This window comes from Vanellus vanellus (assembly GCF_965231255.1).
Source record: "Vanellus vanellus genome assembly, chromosome: 1".
Classification (NCBI taxonomy): Eukaryota; Metazoa; Chordata; class Aves; order Charadriiformes; family Charadriidae; genus Vanellus; species Vanellus vanellus.
Genome location: NC_138905.1, coordinates 25,818,028 through 25,834,443, shown reverse-complemented (window position 1 = coordinate 25,834,443; position 16,416 = coordinate 25,818,028). Strand labels below are relative to the sequence as shown.

The 16,416-nt window shown below is 40.2% G+C and overlaps 1 protein-coding gene across 1 annotated transcript in view; it reads left to right on the top strand.

The window, feature by feature from the left end:
- Nucleotides 1-16,416, top strand: part of PTPRZ1 (protein tyrosine phosphatase receptor type Z1) — a gene marked incomplete at its 5' end in the record, with an annotated part of 151,248 nt that overhangs the window by 109,570 nt on the left and 25,262 nt on the right. The window contains 2 exons of the mRNA XM_082486705.1: nucleotides 2,581-6,157; nucleotides 9,875-10,019. Coding sequence (XP_082342831.1) covers nucleotides 2,581-6,157; nucleotides 9,875-10,019 — 3,722 coding nt within the window. The remainder of the gene's footprint in view (nucleotides 1-2,580; nucleotides 6,158-9,874; nucleotides 10,020-16,416) is intronic.

The window sequence follows — 16,416 nt, the reverse complement described above, 5'->3', positions numbered from 1 at the left end:
ACGTTTCAACTAAATTGAATTGATATTATGTGAAAATTTACAAAGCTATCTCACCAAATGAATGTATTGTCTGCATTTACATAGACATATATATGTGCATGTACAGCCTTCTTTTTCAGCTCGACTTCTCCCTCGATAACTCTAGAGACACCTCACTGTTTAGGTCTCTGAGGCTGGCGATACGTGGAGAAGTAAGGGCTATCACAGGATATGCCTAAATATTTTTGAAAACGGGACATCAAGTTACTGTCACCTCTGAGTGCAGTCTGGCGAAATTGTTCATTTAGCGGAATCAAAGCTGTCACCCAGTGTTAGGCTTTCTAGATTGTTCAAAGAGCAGTCTGACTTGGGCTTGCTTATGATGGTCTTGGCATGTAGCAAACTGAAGTGAGGGAGGAAGGCGGCTGTGCTGAAGAGTGAGAGTCAAGTCTGTCTGCTATCAGTGCGCTGTCGGTTGAATTTAACAGTTATTCCAAAATTCTTGGAGGGTCATTAGCTCTTACTTCTTGAACTCAAGTTAGACTTTACAGTATAACTCTATTTTATGCAATTTTGGATGTTTTTCTGATACCCTCTGCAGACTTCATATTCGGTAACTGGGTTTCTGGCGTCCCAGCAAGGAGAGAGGTGCAAATATCACAGTGAAGTTTTTTACAGTCTCTAATACAGACTTTACAACACGGACGGTTTCTTCAGTAAGACCTACATTTGTATCAAGTAATCCCTCAGAAATTTTGTTTTATCCTTACAATCTACGACCTCAGTATTCTCACTGAATGGCAAGTCCTTGTTAGTTAGATAGACAGCCTGCGCTTACCGGCCTGTTTACCCTCCCTTGCGTTTGTGGACACTGAGTTACAATAATACCGTTATTTCTCTGTTGATGTAAGCTCCGTATCGAGGTTATTGTATTGCATCTGTCTGGACAGTAACTGAGTGCCCGTGGACGTCAACTGATTTTTACTTCAACCATGAAAATTTAAAAGTGCAGGCATTGCCCTTCAGAAAGTAGATTTTCAGAAACAAGGGCCTGTCCAGCCCAGTCCGGGTTTGAGGACACACAGTTTAGGTGCTGCTGTCCCTACGTTTTAGGTATCTAGCCCTTGGAATGAAATCCAAACCTGAGAGTCATGTCTGAGGTAGCTTATATTGTGTGGGTGCACTAGATGTTCCTAGGACAAAAAAGGGACTGCAGTGTGAAGCACGGCTCTAGCCTGCTGGGCAAAGCCCTCGCTCTGATAAGACTGGATGAAAGCTAACGACTCCTATTAGCTGAGCGACCCCAGTTAATAGTTTATTCAGCCACGCCGCATCTTGGGTGCTTTCTTTCAGACTGTTGATTTTACAGTCTTCCCTCTGCTGTGCCCTGCTCCCTTCAGTGCAGGAGAGGGAAATCTACTCAGCCTGAAAAGCAGTGGAAACTGAGGATTTCTCAGACTGATAGTGGCGTCCCAGTCTCCTGTCTTCTGGGTGTGTTCTCTCAACGTCATGCTTTTGAAGAAAAACAGATGGGCATTGCCACCACATCGCCCAGCCTGATCTTCAAAAGAAAGAAGAGTTGCAACTATATTTTGGGAGAGGCTGTGTCCTTCTGGTGTCTCATAGGGCTCTGTGTGCCTATCAAATCAAATCCCTTCAGAAGCGGAAGGGGCCCCTCAAGGTAGTTTGCAGAGTTGCGCTCAGACAGGTGGGGTTCTGGTGCAGTTCTAGATGGGGGCACAGCACAGAGCTGCGGGCACTGGCGTGTCCAGGTCAAAACAAAAATCCCCGCTGAGTAAGTTAGCTGCTTCCATATGACACTTTTTGATTTTGGGCAGGGAAAGTTGGAGAGGGGACGAAAGGATTTGCACTGAGATCCTCAGGGCCTGCCTGAATCCTGATTGTATTTAGGCATGTAACGTTTTTTTTTCTCTTTGTATGTGTCTTTTAAAAGTCATAAACCCTAACACAGATTTTTCAGAAAGTATCATTATCCATGTTCAGCAAACAAAGGGTCATTAACGGGGACTAAGTGTTATTACTCACAACACCTGTCAGACTGTTACAGTCTTGCTGACTATCCTGAAATCCTCTTTTCCAGAAAAGTCTGAAGATTCAGCAGATTTAAGGACAGGTCATAAATATATTTGACAAATTCTTTTACTGTGACAATTGAATGAATATCAGGATATAAGTGCAAATCTCTAAGGCATTCTGATAGCAAACCCATTTTTTGATTGGTGCGTACTGCATGTACGATTGCATTTTATTAGGAAAGAGGTAGAGCTTTTTTTAATAAATACTGTGAGTGGATTTTGTCTCTCAAACAGAGTAAGGGTAACACAATATTTAAGAAGTTGTTGTGACACGGGATTTTTTTGTTTGAATTGCAAATAAGTTGTATTTTCAAGAGAGAAGAGAATACCAGTTCTTTCAGCTAAATATTTTGCTTTAAGACCAACAGTCTTCTCAAGTGTTGTCATGTTTTCCTCTCTTGTTTCTATGGAGCCAGAAAAATGTATTATTGCCATTTTGGTTTTCGGTTGTGTACAGTGTCTATAAACATTTTTAATTGTCTTTGGCTATGATATTTTTTCAAAGGATGAAGTTGATGAAAAGGAAACAGAGGTGGATGAAGAAACTGCAGTGATTCCTAGCACTGACAGTACAATAAACCAAAAAAGGAGGAAAGATTTCCAGGGGACCACATCCAGCTACAGTCAAGAAAAAATGGGGACAAAACCCAATAAAGCTAAAACGAACAGATACTTAACAAGAGAAGAATTGCATGGTAAGGATGATGTTTTCAAAGCAGTTTATTACCCTACTTCTCCACCTGTTAGTGAAATTTCTGAAGAAGAGGAAGATCCTTTTTTGGAGTCCCGAACAATTACTGGAACTCCTCCTCAACTCATTGACTCCACCAAAGGCGTAGAAGAAGAATACATATACCTTTCTTCAGGCACTGAACCAACAAGAATAACCACCACTGGCCATAGTGATGAAGATTTCTTATTGTCTCCTTTAAAACCTCATCAGGAATCTGATGACTTTTGGAATTCAGTTCTTACCACTTCTTCAGCACAGCTGGTTACACAGGAGACCTCCCAAGAAGACACCCTTCCTTCAGGAAGCCCAGATATAAGCGCGCACTATGTTCTTTCCCAAGGCTCCGTTAAGTATGTTTCAGAAGGTGTAGCACCCTCAAGCTCTGATGAGCCTCCAAAGCATACTTCTTCCACTGATGGAAATGTATGGTTTCGTAAAGCTGCAGATCTGACCACTCAATCTGTTGATACAGCGGATAGCAGGCAATTGTCTCAGACCAGTCACACTGATGCTTATGTAGAGGGATTAAAGCCAGCTACAGTGCCCTATTCCAGCAGCCCAGTGGTTTCACGAGACACTTCAGACGCGGATTTAGAATTGCCACATTATTCTACCTTTGCTTTCTCCTCTGCTGAATTATCACCTCACTCTGTCTCTTCAAGCTCTGGAGAATATGGTTCTGCTTCTGCTGCCAGTGAGGTACTCTCTCAGACAACTCAGCCAGTCTATAATGGTGAGATACCTCTTCAACCTTCCTACAGTAGTGAAGTGTTTCCTCTAGTCACCCCTTTATTGTTTGACTCTCAGATGCTCGACACTACCCCTGCTACATCAGATAGTGATGTGACCTTGCATGCCACACCTGTATTTCCCAGTGTTGATGTGTCATTTGAACCCACCCTGTCTTCCTATGACGATGTACCTTTGCTTACATTTTCCTCTGCTTCCTCCAGTAGTAAAATGTTTCACCGTCTGTATACAGTTTCTCAAATGTTTCCACAAAGTGCTACTCCAGCTGTTGCAAGTGATAAGGTGTCCCTGCATGCTTCTTTGACATTGGCAGAGGGTGACACATTAATACAGCCAAGCCTTGCTCAATATGCTGATGTGGTGTCACATCAGACTACTCATGCTGCTTCAGAGACGCTGATATTTGGTCATAATAGAACTCACATATTTTCTCAAGTTGAACCATCCAGCAGTGATGTAAATATGCATGTACTACCTACAATGTCTGAACTTCCTTATGCTTTGTCTAGTAATGTGGGCTCCCTCCAAAGCTTTACTGTTTCCTATGACTCCGCAGAATTTGTGCATGATTCTGTTGACGTATTTCGTCAAGATCCTTTATTTAGCAGCTATAACAATGTACTGGTGCATAAACCTTCTTCTAGAATATCACAAGCTGATACTTTGCTGCAGCCTACGCGCTCTCTGTCTAGTGATATGGATTGGTCTGAAGCGTACTCTGGTAGCGAGTCCCTTTTGCCTGATACAGATACTTTGACGGTACTTAACGTTTCTTCCTCTGATTCTCTAGATGAAATTACGTACGAATCATCTGGGTTTAGTGATGTTAATAAGGTGCTTCAAAAAGGTGGTGTTATATATGGAGATGAGAGAGAACTGCAAATTTCCTCTTCTTTAAGTGAAATGGCTGCCAATGCTGAAAGTAAAGTGGTACCTGAACTTTCTACATCTGTTTCTAATGATGATGTAATTAAGCAGAATACGTCTCTGCAAGAAAGCCCACTTCCTGTTTCTAGCACAAAGGGAATCCTTCCAGTCTCTCTTGCTTTTCCCACTACTAAGATATTTGATCATGATATTAGTAAACTTACAGAAAATCACCTTTCCGTTCAGCCTTTGCATGTTACGCCTCCAGCCTTTGATGACACTTTGCTTAAACCTGTGCTTAGTGCAAGCTCAGATCAAGCTCTCTCTGCCCCTGCTTATAGCAAAATGTTATCCTCGACTCAGCCGTACTTTTATGAGACCTCAGCTACATTAAATAACGAAGCATTACTGCAATCCTCCTTCCAGTCTTCTGGCGATGGCACTCTGCTTAACACGGCTGTTGTGCCTAGTGATCCAATATTGGCTGAAAGCTCCAGGGTTCATAAAGATAGTTCTACATTTGACCAAATATTGCATCAAATGGCACCAGGTTCTGCTACAACTGAAACCATGCTGCATTCTGCATCTGCACCTTCCGTTCCTGATATGTTGTCAAACACTTTTAGTAAGCCCACAGCGTCACTTCAAGGTTTATCTGTTTCTTATGCAAGTGAGGAATATGTTTCATCCAGTTTGTTTAACAGTGAAGATGTTCAGCAGGTTATGCCTTCATTGTACAGTAGCGATGTTCCACTCCAGCTGACCAGTTTAGAAAATACAAATGCCTTTCCCCCCCAAGCAGTGAATGCCGTAACAACTCCCTTCCTGACAGGTGATACATTACCACATGTATCTACTCCTGCAGACAGCCGTATCTCTTCAAGCGTTTTTGAAAGACGTGAGGCTGCCAGTGTCTCTTCAAGTTCTGCACTTGGTTTTGATCCTCTTCCTATGCCTGCAGTTGTTTCTGATTCTGACGTGTCCATTCGTCACTCTCTCCCCTTACCAAATGTACATATTTCTGTTACGGCTGTTCCTCCCAAAAGTGAGATCCCCGTAACTTTGAGTAGGTTGCTGGTTCCTTCTAGAGAGTCCTCTGGGCTGTCTCCCAGTATCGTGTCCAGTACCGATCTATGGCCTTCTGTAGTTGAGGATGACTACGATGAATATGACGATGGCTTCCCTGTAAGTAACTGTATCTCATGCGCTTCCCATAGAGAAGCTCAGGATATGGTAGTAGAGGAACAAGATACAAAGGTAAACAATAACAAGGATCAGAGTAACCTTATTATAAGCTCACATTCTGAGAAACCTGAAGAAGAAGAGAAAAATTCGACTGCTGCATCAGATGGTCAGATAAACCGTGCCACGGACAGACATAATTACACATCCGTATCAACTTTGACAGCAAGTGTGATACCTAAGAAGCACAACGACCCGACAGTTTTGGAGAACCACATTCAATCTGCTAGTGTCCCATTGCAAAACACATCAGAATCTAAATCTTGGGCTGTTTTTACAAGTGATGAAGAAAGCGGTTCTGGCCAAGGTACCTCAGATAGCCTTAACGATAATGAAACTTCAACAGATTTCAGTTTTCCAGACCTTAATGAGAGAGACACTGAAGGGGCAGTTGAAGCAGGTAACTCAGAATTATCTCCTGGATCATCACAGTCATCAGCCTCATCTGTTACTAGCGATCACTCATCAGTATTCAACATCTCTGAGGCAGGTTAGTTATGGATAAGTCTAATGAATACCATGGAAAGCTGTGAGGGAATACTTTTGTGCCATAGAGAATGAGAAGGTTTATCTACGTATAATAAAAGGAGAACATATCGGTGCCAGTGGGTGTGATTAAGGAAGCTTTGGGGAACAGGGGATGCATGCTGAGCTGGCTATCTTGTGAATGCTACTTCTGGCTACTTAAAACTGCACCTGAAATATTCTTCAGTAAGAAGATTCATGCTCTGCTTTTGGATAGATGTGTACTGTCAGCAGAAGTTGGGTGGTGCACAATCTAAAACCAGAATTTGTTTCAATGTTAATTGTTTCATTTTAGTTTCAGAGGTTTAAGAGGAACCTAAGTTCTCTGCACAAAGACAAGTGCTGCCCTTATGGAAACACACCAGAGGAAACCATGCCTCTGCCAGAGAAAACATACCTCTGAGAGTCTGGTTTTTAACTTACAACAGCATATTCCCTCCTTGTGCTTTGTTTTGTATTTTCTAAGATGTATTGAGCAAGGAAGAGGATGCTTCAGTTTGATTCTGATTCATCTTACCTCATAAAAACATCCGTTTTCATTCTTACTGCATATGGCACCTTCAAATTTCAGTGAGATGCAGACTTTTTTTGTGCCAGATTTGCATATTTCCAAAATACTAGAGCGAGGTTCTTCCATACCTGTTTCTATTTAGTGCTATTTTCCTGTTTAGTCCTCTTAAAGTCAGTGAGAGATCTGTGATTCCAAGGATAAGGTCAGAAGGCAAAACTGAACCACATGTAGATAAAAACCTGATAAATATAAAGCATTTCCTTTGTGTTTAAAAATGCGTTGAGGAAAACTTGAAGCATTCAGACATATAATTTGCATTGCCTCTTGTTAGAGTATTGAAAAATCCAAGAGTACAGTCAGAAACGTGTGTATGATGTTTAAAAAAAAACCACCACAACCCAACAACCAAGGTTAAAGTGGTATTTTAGAAAATAAATTGAACTTTCATTAAGTACTCACAGCATCTGTAGAGGGCAGTATCATCCAACTGAATCCACTAAGGAATGGAATCCACAAAGCACGTGAAATTTTCAGCACATTCCTACAAATACACAGTTAAATCACACGAGGTCATATTACTCACGAGCAACAAAATACTAATATGAAAAGGTGGTAAATTTACACTCTGTGTAGTCGGGGTTAATAGAATGTGAAAAATAGAAAATAAAAATTAAAAGAAAATAGAACACATACTGAAATTAGGTAGAAAACATACTGAAATTAATAGGAATCCTAACAAGGTAGGTGTTATAAAACTGAATCAATAAGTGAATTAGTTCAGTAGGTAAGTAGTTACCATGTTGTGTAAAATGCATAACATTTCTTTAAAAGTCAGCAAAAAGAACATCAGTATTTCAAAATTTATATTACTAATGTGAATGAATGTTACCATAAGAGAATTATACTTTACATAATGGGTGTCATTTGAATTGTTACTGATAGTAATTAAAAAAGGATTATACATGACTGCAGTAGTGGTACAGCAGACTTAGAGTTTGTCTTCTAGATATTATTGAAAGACACTATACAGTATCATTTCATGTACATTATTTTTTTCCAATAAATGATGCCAAGTATTGTCTTTTAATAAACTGAAAATTCAGTGTGAGCATGTCTAACATGGTCTCATGTAAATCAAAGACATCTTTGCTTTAATTCAATCATAAAGTAATGGAACAAAACAAAACAAAAAAACAACAACCAAACCACTGAGAACTCATTTATACATTACAGTGAATTCACCAGAAATTGGTTGTGTCTTCTTGTTGTGACCATTGCAGAAAAAAATGTCATTTAAACTTTTCCCAGTGTTTTTTGTTGTTGCTAATGCATATTTGTGCTTGTTCTGAACTAGGGCTTTCACCATAAGACCTCTATGGCTGCCTAAGCCTTTCAACTTGAGTTGAAAAACTGGAAGAGAAATTAATATAAAGAGTTCTGCAAAGGATCCAAACACTTTATTAGGGAGCAAAGAAATCTACTATAGATGAGATGGCCTTTTCAGCTGCCATCATTGGAGTGATGGCCAAGTAGGCAAGAAACCCCCTGTTACCTGAAGCCTGCTCTTCATTCCCCATAGAAAAAACGCCAGTAGGATTTGGTCAGGCAGTTTGAAGGAACCCTGTCATCGCACAGATAAGACTGAGGTTTATGCTGTGAATTAGTCCCGAGCTGGATAAGCAAGTATGAGTGCTTCAAAGGGATCGTATTCTGATCTCTCATTCATACATGTAGTTTCTTCTGAAATCAATAGGAAATATTGGCTTTAGCCTACTTACCAGAAACTTGGGGACAGATTTTTTTTTTTGAGCCTGCAATTGCTTTGCACACTAAGCCACAGGATTTAAAGAGTAGTGATTTGTTTGGGTGTTTGAGTACTTTGAACTAAAACCAAGAAGATGCTTGCAAGATCAGAGCCTAAACCTTTTTGCACATAAAACCCTGAAAGCCCCTAAGCTCAAGAAAGTGGAAGCAGAGAGCTACCTGGAAATCTCTCCTGTGTGAAGGTGTTTGTTTTTTGACATCGTATTTAGGACATGTGCTTCATTGTCTTTTTTTTTTTTTAACCCCCAGATACAACTCCATTCCCTCCCCCCTTCTGTCTGAGTTTTATATTCATGTAGAATTTGGTCCCTTGAAATCTCAGCGGAGTGCAGCTGATTTCTAGAGAGCAAAATTCTGCTCCCATACAGAACATTCATTGAATTAGGAGTGTTCACAAAAGCAGAAAACAGTCTTGGAAAATCTAGGGGTTTAATTCTAACAAGTGCAAAAGTGTTTATTTCTGCATTTTAACTCATATAATGGTCACAGACCACAGTAAACTGCACAGATTGGAAAGAATTAGTCAATTTGTATCAAAATCACAGGTTTAAAGTGTATGCTTTTTGAGGTATGACCAAAGTTAAAAATGCAGGATTGGTCTCATCCACTATTGTGTTCCCTTATCTTAATGAGATTATAAAATATATTGTTTTAATCTTCGTACAGATTCCTATGCCCGAATATTTCTGTCATCCAGCATTACAAGGCTGACAGAAATGTGAAATCTAGAAAATATCTAAATAATAATTTCATCGCCTGTAAAGATAGGAAATTTAATTCTGGCTCCAGTATATTTGGGGGAGGAAGTAGTGCAATTGGATTCAAAGGAAGCAGGATGTGTCTTTAAGGCAAGTTACAGAATGGACAGTGAATTAAAATACGGAAGGCTTAAGTGAAATACAGCAAGCACATAGGGACTATTGTGAGAAAATTTTCCTATTAAACTGTTAGTCAGAGAAGTGATTTGCATTATATGAGTGACAGTTTAATATCAAAGCGTTCTTTCCACATTCCAATATTATATATTTAGATTCCTTAACTCCGTTGGCTTTCAGCTAATAAACAGATGAAAATTAAAAGCTTTCTTCTCCCATATTTTAACATCAATCTGCTATTCTTACAAAGAGAAGTCTCCACTGCTGGAAGGCTGAGTCACATAGCTTGAACACTTTGCTTTACTCTCTATCTGCTTATTTTCTGTAAGCTGGTTTGCAAATGTATACACTTTCTGCAGTACACAGTAAAGAGGTAAGTGGTATTAAGTAGGCTCATTATAAGACACATTCACTCATGCTGTGCATTTGTCAGAATTTAAACATGGACTGTTTCAATTTTCTCTGACTGCAGAGGCAAGTAATAGTAGCCATGAGTCTCGTATCGGTCTAGCTGAGAGTCTGGAATCAGAGAAGAAGACAGTTATACCACTTGTGGTCGTGTCAGCCCTGACTTTTATCTGTCTAGTGATTCTTGTGGGTATTCTCATATACTGGAGGTAAGTTGTTTTTTCGTTGGTTTTTTGGTTGGTTTTTTTTTCCAGGTTTTTTTTTTTTTCAGTTCTAAAGAGCTCTGATTTGAAAAATGTGATTGCCATTGAGCTGGTTTCCAGGAGGGAGACTGGATCTAGTCTCTCACCGTGTCCTTGTATTGCTCCCAGTGCTGCAGTGACATATAGCTGACAAAATAATGTGGTTTCTGTCCAAAATGCTAAACTGCAGTTCTTTTTGGTTGCAGAGGGCTGAACAACAAATAGTTTATTTCCATTTTGAGAGATTTTAGTTAACTGACTTGTGATTATTAAGGCCTAGAAGCCAAGTGACTTAACAGAGCGCTGGGAAGAACAGGAGGGAGAAGAAAAATAAAAAGCATAGAATGGCATGGGTTTGTTTCCTATCTTTCCAATCCTGTAACAGTTAAAAAAGGTAGTTGTCAATTTGGGATGAGAATCTACGGTCCTCAACAGGACCATGTGGATAAGCAATTAATATAGGACTGTAGGAATGTGCTGTAGGTGACATTGTATGCAAGACAGAAAGGGGATAGTTTAATGACAGTATAATAGTATAAATGTTTTAAGATCACTTACTGAGTGGCTCTTATGACGTTCTGTGATTAAAAAGTTGTTCTACTTTGTGATTCTGCCTATCTCTGAACCAAAATTTGCCCCCCAGCCTTTCACACCACTCAGTGGGTAACTACGGATGTGTTTGGTGTGCACACACATGCTGAGATTCCTTCATGGGCCTGTTTCTCTGTGACTTGATAAGTTGATAAGAAGTTAAGAAAAAAAAAACTAGGCTAAAGAGAAGTGATAGCTATAAGAAGTCACGATAACGTAATCAGTGAGGGCAAAAGACAATATCTATACTGTGAAATAAAACAGACCAGCTGGCGTAGCACAGATCTCTTCCATACAGCTGAAGTCTCTTCCCTCACAGAGGGAAAAAACCCAGAGTGGCTGCATTCACATCATCTACTGGGGATGGTCTCTGCCCTGTGCTAACCCCAAACTGTGTCAAGCGTTGTGTGAAATAATGCGAGTTGGCCTGAGCTAAAAGCATACCGGGAATCTAGTTAGCCATGTGATGGTATGTGGCTGTGCTCAAGCCTTTGTCTGGCTCTGTTTCGTTGGTTCTAGATAAAGCCAGAGAGTATTCCCAGGGACAGATGTGCTTAAGCTTTCGTAGGGCTTTCAAAATCCATGCCCAACCCTAACACTTTCTTGAGCGTGCAGGTCGCCAGGGAGGAGATGCGGTAGATCAGAAGGGGGAAATAAGTTGCAACAACTTTCTGCCATGGAGATTCTTACTGTTTGGTGATCACCAGGAACCTGATCCCGTTATCGCTTGTGTAGTACGAACACATAAACTAGCAGTAAGAAACAGGACCTTACTCTTCCAGGAGCTGTACAAACGAGGCAGAAGGCAGGCCCAAACATCTCACAGATGCTTCCAGACCTTGTTTCTTCCCCACCCCCACTCAATCCTGTTAATCAAAAATGTATAAAAGTGGTGAAGAACCAGGAACTAGACCCCAGACTGTCTTTTCCAAGCTACTGACTACTGTAATCTCTAGGCTGTGGTTTCAGGGTTGTGCTTCCTGACTTCTCTTCTAGTCTCCTGACAGTGGTTTTCTATCAGCCCAGCAGGGTATGTCCCACATGGGGACAAAATAGATCCCATCGCTGAAGGGACTAGGCTTAAGAAATTGAGTTCGAGCTTCCTTTGTTCCAGGCAAGCGTGCTAGCGAGTCAGACAGCCTTCAGCATGATTAAAGACACTTTTGAGCAATGAATTTTCAGAAAGATTTCTTCCTCTTCCTTCCAAAGAAGTAGCTAATTGCAGGAAGAATTGCACAACTCGTTTCTTAGTTTATGTCTGGTTGGGTAGTTACACTGTCCTTCACAGGTTTTCCAGCTGACTGCTTTCATAGTGAGAACCTTTTCCTGTCTTTCATGTTACAAAACATGAACGTTCATATTCATCTTCCAAAGGGTTTCATCCCTGAAGCTAAATAGTGTTTGAAATCTCTGCTATTTGCCAAAGAACACCGTCCATTTTAAGACCCAGATTGTACAGTGCAGTTCTAGTAATCCTACACGTTACAAGCTTGTTTTTGTCGAATAACATTGTGTTCATTTCGTATTCTTTCTCTGGGAATGAACAATTCTGTAACATAGGTCTTTCAAAATAAAACAAAAATCCCGTTAGCAGTAATATCTTCTTGACTTGAATTTAATCTTTTCTGTATTTCTTGTGTACTACAAAATAAAATGTGGAGCTCTTTTTTTGTTAATCCTCAAGAAAATTTTCTTGGCATTATGGTAACACCAGTAACATGTTTCTTATTTCAGAGGAATGAAACGTAAATAGTTCGTATTGTAGGTAGGACTTTGGTCCTCTTTCAAAGGGACCAAGACCCTCGCCTCTTTTTAAAGCCTGGGAAAGATCAGAACATTAACTTTATTACTATGCAGTTTTCTTTATGCCTGGAAAATATTAGTGTCAAGTCTATAAGCATTTTTATGGTTAGATTTAGTTTATTTTGAAATAATTGATGTAAGCTGTCAGTGTTTCTTTCTATAATGCTTTTCTTTATGTGGTCCAATTATTTTCACTTACTAAAGTTGATGAAAAGCTTAGGTTTGCAAGAAGTCATTCTATATTCATTTGGCAACAGTACTCAAAAAATTGCATTGGTATATTCTAGCTGGATATTTGTGTGAATAGTGCTTTGAGTTGTTTCCACTGTTGGCTCCTAATCTGAGCATGCAAAAGGTATGTTTAATATGCAAAAGGTGTGTTATTTGGTTTAAAAAACAAGTAGCTACCAAGAGTGACAAGTTGCAGTTTCTCAAGGTTGAAAAAGGCAAAATTATTTTGTTCTTCACTTGAATGACTTGTATTGGAAAAATAATTCTGTACCATCTGTTGTTTGGGTTTTAGTTTTTTTTTTTTACATGAAATTGTTAATCAGCACTTGAGGAAATTCCCCAATCTCTTCACTATCTCATTAGGCACAATTTCAATCTTTCTGCGATAAAATATTCATTTCTCTGACAGGGATGAAAACTTTTAATGGCAATATTGTCTAAAGATTATCTAATTGCCAGTAGGAAAATACACAATTTTGAACTGCTCTAGTTCTGTGTATCAAATCTTTTGTAATTCAAGCAATTTTCAAGCAATGTCATTTTCCTTTCATTTCTTCAGCATGATTAAGATTACAGTGGAATAAACAAGGAGATTCTTTTGCCTGTTTAATGGCCTTGTTGTCCACATACTTTTTTTTTAACAGCTTTAGAGAGAATTTTCTATCCAAATCTAGAATCTATCCATCTCTCTTAGCATCAGTCTATTTGACTGAGTCGATGCAGCAGGGATATTTGAATCTTTGCTCTGTTCTTTTCATGTCTGGATGGCTTCATCGTTCCCATTTTGCTGAATTAACCTTATCTGTTAAGGTGACTGAAATTGGAAGTTTCTCTGTGCCGACATACAATATACTGGAAATAGCTTATGCGTGTGTACACTTTTGGAACAGTTCATAGAAGTGATCAATGAAAATAAACCTGATGAACTGATGTATAGGAAGAAATCTCAGGCTATTTGTGCAGATCAATTTTTATAACGTAAGAAGAGCTTGGAAGGCAGTAAAAGGATAACAGTTGTCAGTGGGAGCTGCACGATTCAAGATACTTTTTCAACAGATATTTATGTATGAATCTCAGTAAGAGACTATCTCTAATAACGTGAACAGCAAACTGCTAATGCAGTTCCAGCTACATTTCTGTCTATAGACATGCTGAATATCAGCTGGCTGTCATGAAGCTTCCTACAAGTTAGATGACCGCAATGCTTCAGAAATGACCAACCCAATGACGAACACCTTGAGTCGTCATTTAAATTTTAACTTTCCTCTACCACCCTATGTCTTTGAAACACAGCTGTCAGAGAATGGTCATTTTCTTATCCACGATTTGAACTGATGCCTTGAGTGCTGTGTTAGGTTTACAGGAACAGAGTTGAGAACTCTCTCTACGGGTAGTTAAACTGGCACATGCAGAGACAAACTAAAAACAGATTTAAACTTACAAAGGACACACTCATCCATCCATGAAGGAAAAACTTCTCAACTATGTGATATTGAATTATAAATAAAAGGGTTAATAAAATTTGAAAATTAAAGTTCCAGCTGACAAGCACTTAAAAGTTAATTGGAACCATTTAACAATGGAATGATTTGAATCGTTGTATCCGCTGAGAATCCGTTTAAAGATCCTTTGGAACCACCAGATCGTCAAATGATTGGAACCATTTAAAAAGAAATTCTAATAAGTGTTTTAGAATACCTGTGGGAGATATCCTGTGAGCACAAAAGACCCTGAAATTGTCAGAGAAAGAAGTAATCGTGCCTCTGAGATCATTCTGGGCGAGCAGTGGATGTGCAAACCCATCCTGTCACAGATACCTCTGACTGCCGAGGTTCAGCTGCCTTCCTCAGCCGGGGCGAGTGGTGAACACCCTGCACAGGCACACTGTCGTGGTTTAGGGCAAAATCCACTACTGGGGACCTGAGGGACCCCAGACGGGACCGACAGATGCTCCCCTCTACCCCTCTTCAAAGAGAGAGGCAGAGGAGGAAAAAGAGACTTATGAGTTTAGAATAAACTAAACTAATGAAATATTAATAATAAAATAAAAAGAAATAATGAAAAATATATACAAAACCATATCAAGCTCCCGAGATGACAGTCATGTCACCAGCTGGCACTGGGGCAGTCCCAGGCTGGACTCAGTGACGGACGGGAACTGGATTCCAGATCTGCATTCAGGATCGGGATCACAGGCAGACGGACAGAGTCCTCCTCAGACGTCGGCCATTGAAGGAAGAGAGAGTGACCCTTTGATCCCTCAGCTTTTATACTGAGCATGAGGCAGATGGGATGGAATACCCCGTTGGTCAGTTTTGGGTCACCTGTCCTGTCCGCTCCTCCCCGCAGGTGGGACCCCACTATGCTTTTCCGCTTCCGACCCTCCAACGGGGCACATAACAAAGTTGGTTGGCCTTGGGGGTTATGGCAATAAGTATAAGCAGGAGCCTCTCTGCATCCCATGCCTGGGCATCAGCTCTAAACATTGGTCTTATCACTCTGGGAGAGCGAACACTGTCTGCACAATATGCAGTTAATTTCAGTAGTTAGGAGAGGCCCAGCTAAGAAGCGAAGTTACTGAACAAAATTGGTTCTGTTTTACCTCAAACCAGGACACACACATAGCCCCATGCTGTGGTGACTGCCTCAGTGGCAATCTGAGTCGAGCTCTGAGCAGTCCCTGCCCCAGGGGAGAAGTAGGCAGCACGTATACTCAGCCAAGGTCCAGGGACCCACACGCCAGAAAAACAATGTCCTCTGCAGTCCGAGGCGTAGTCTTGTCCCAAGTAGTTCACAGTTAAGTGTTCGTTCAGATCTAGTATCCCTCCTGTTAAACCGAAGAGCTGCTGCTGCATGCCTTCCTCTACAGACACAGACACTAATTAATTCAATGGCTTAGCACTACCTCTGTATACAAAGTGTGTGTTCGAAGAAGTGCAGTGTCTAAATTACAAATTACAATTTTAGGTTGAAGATCTAAATGCTGTGATGAAAGGTGTAAATTAAATAATCAGGTTAACGTTGAGTGATGGGACCTTTGTCTGGAAGTTTGAAATAGTCATCACTTTTTTCATTAACAACAAGTGATAATTAACTAGACAGTGTTATTAACATTAGGTTTAGTCATGAAGGCTTTCACTGCTGATGCAGAAGCAGATGGAGTGCCTATTTATGAGTCTTATTACAGGTTAAGTCAACTGCTATGAATTTGTCTCCCAAATGTGCTAAGGGTGTAATTTATTTTCAGCCACAATTAACTTGTTAAAGATTAAAGATACAGTGGCTCAGTAAGGGATAGTGAATTTATGGCATATTATGAGGACATTTTAAGTACTGCTTTAGATGTGAAAGCCATTATGCTAATTAAATTCTTTTTAGCTCAATCTTTTTTCAAGGAAGGAGCTGACAAAACTCTGTGATGTTAGTCCGTAAACTTTATGTATGATCATTGTTCATAAACAGTAGGCATTAGGGGAAAGAGATTTTTTGGGTTTAGAGCTTGAATCTTAGAATCATAGAATAGTTTGGGTTGGCAGGGACCTTTAAATATCATCTAGTCCAACCCCCCTGCAACGAGCAGGGACATCTTCAGCTAGATCAGGTTGCTCAGAGCCCTGTCCAACCACACCTTGAATGTTTCCAGGGATGGGGCATCTGCCACCTCTCTGGGCATCCTGTTCCAGTCCGGCTGGTTGGCATGTTTGGTTAGTTGGTGCTGGTTTTAATGGAGTACATCTGC